We start from the raw sequence: 1,173 nt of genomic DNA, 5'->3' as shown, positions 1-1,173 counted from the left end.
TACGCTAAGATACGGCATGTCTTATTCAAACTGGAATATTTATTTAGCAAAGTGCTGACAACGCATGGATGCGGATTGGAAGTGGAGGCGGCTACGAGAACCCTCTTTTGCTCGGGAAGATCGTTCTCCAAGTGCGCAAAGCTGCTAGATGGCCACCGTTCCTCGTCCCACTTTAGAAATGCGGGGCCGTTCCACCACGCCCTTGCACTGATTAAATCGTGAGGATTTGAACCCCGCGACAACATGTCGGCCGGATTGTCCGGGGATGCAACATGATGCCACTGCTTGATGTCGGTCAATCGTTGGATTTCTCCTACTCTATTTGCCACGAAGACTGACCACCGCCGTGAAGAGGAAGTTATCCAGTTCAACGCAATGGTTGAGTCCGACCAGAGATATGTCCGGCAATTTGAAATGTCTAAAGATTCTCTGACCTTGGCGATTAAACGCGCTAATAGTAGAGCAGCCGATAACTCAAGCCGCGGTAACGAGACTGCCTTGAGAGGCGCGACGCGAGATTTTGAACATAATAATTCAGAATGATAATCATCATCACCGAATTGAGTGCGGATATATATACAAGCACCGAAAGCACGCTCACTGGCGTCACAAAATCCGTGCACTTGCATGAATGACTGATGAGCAGCGGGCTTAATAGATCGGGGAATCTTCAGATGATTCAACGCACCTAATTGCGCCCTGAAAGCGACCCAACGAGTGCGAATGTCCGGAGGGACGGATTCGTCCCATTGGATGGACAGCTGCCATAAATCCTGGAGAATGAGTTTTGCGACGACGACGACTGGCCCTAAGAGGCCCAAGGGATCGAACAACTTAGCATGGTCGGAAAGTATAACTCGTTTGGATACGACCTGAGTTTCCGACTCAGTATTGCACAAAAATTGAAAAGTGTCCAGGCACTGATTCCATTGCATGCCCAGAATGCGCGAGTCCGCAGCTTTGTCGTCAATGGTGATTAATTTGTTTTCATGGTTGCTTACCTCTAAGAGTTCCGGGCAATTCGTCGCCCATTTGCTGAGTTCGAAAGCTCCCAGTTTTAGCAACTGAATTGTTTCATCGCGGATTAATTTTAATTCACCTATCGTGTCTGCTCCGGTGAGCATGTCATCGACGTAAAAATCTCGAATGACGCAGGTTGATCCGTGAGGGAAC

The 1,173-nt window shown here is 48.5% G+C and overlaps 1 protein-coding gene across 1 annotated transcript; it reads right to left on the bottom strand.

Annotated features, from left to right (window-relative positions):
- Positions 1-13: 13 nt before the first annotated feature.
- LOC108774505 (uncharacterized) lies at positions 14-1,124 on the bottom strand (the record flags this gene model as incomplete). Its single annotated transcript, XM_018540666.1, has 1 exon — positions 14-1,124. A coding segment is annotated over exon 1 (1,111 nt), but the record flags the coding sequence as incomplete, so codon positions are not given.
- Between the last annotated feature and the right edge of the window lie 49 nt (positions 1,125-1,173).

Source organism: Cyphomyrmex costatus, unplaced genomic scaffold (genome assembly GCF_001594065.2).
Source record: "Cyphomyrmex costatus isolate MS0001 unplaced genomic scaffold, Ccosl1.0 C2278299, whole genome shotgun sequence".
NCBI lineage: Eukaryota > Metazoa > Arthropoda > Insecta > Hymenoptera > Formicidae > Cyphomyrmex > Cyphomyrmex costatus.
This window is presented reverse-complemented; position numbering and strand designations above follow the sequence as displayed.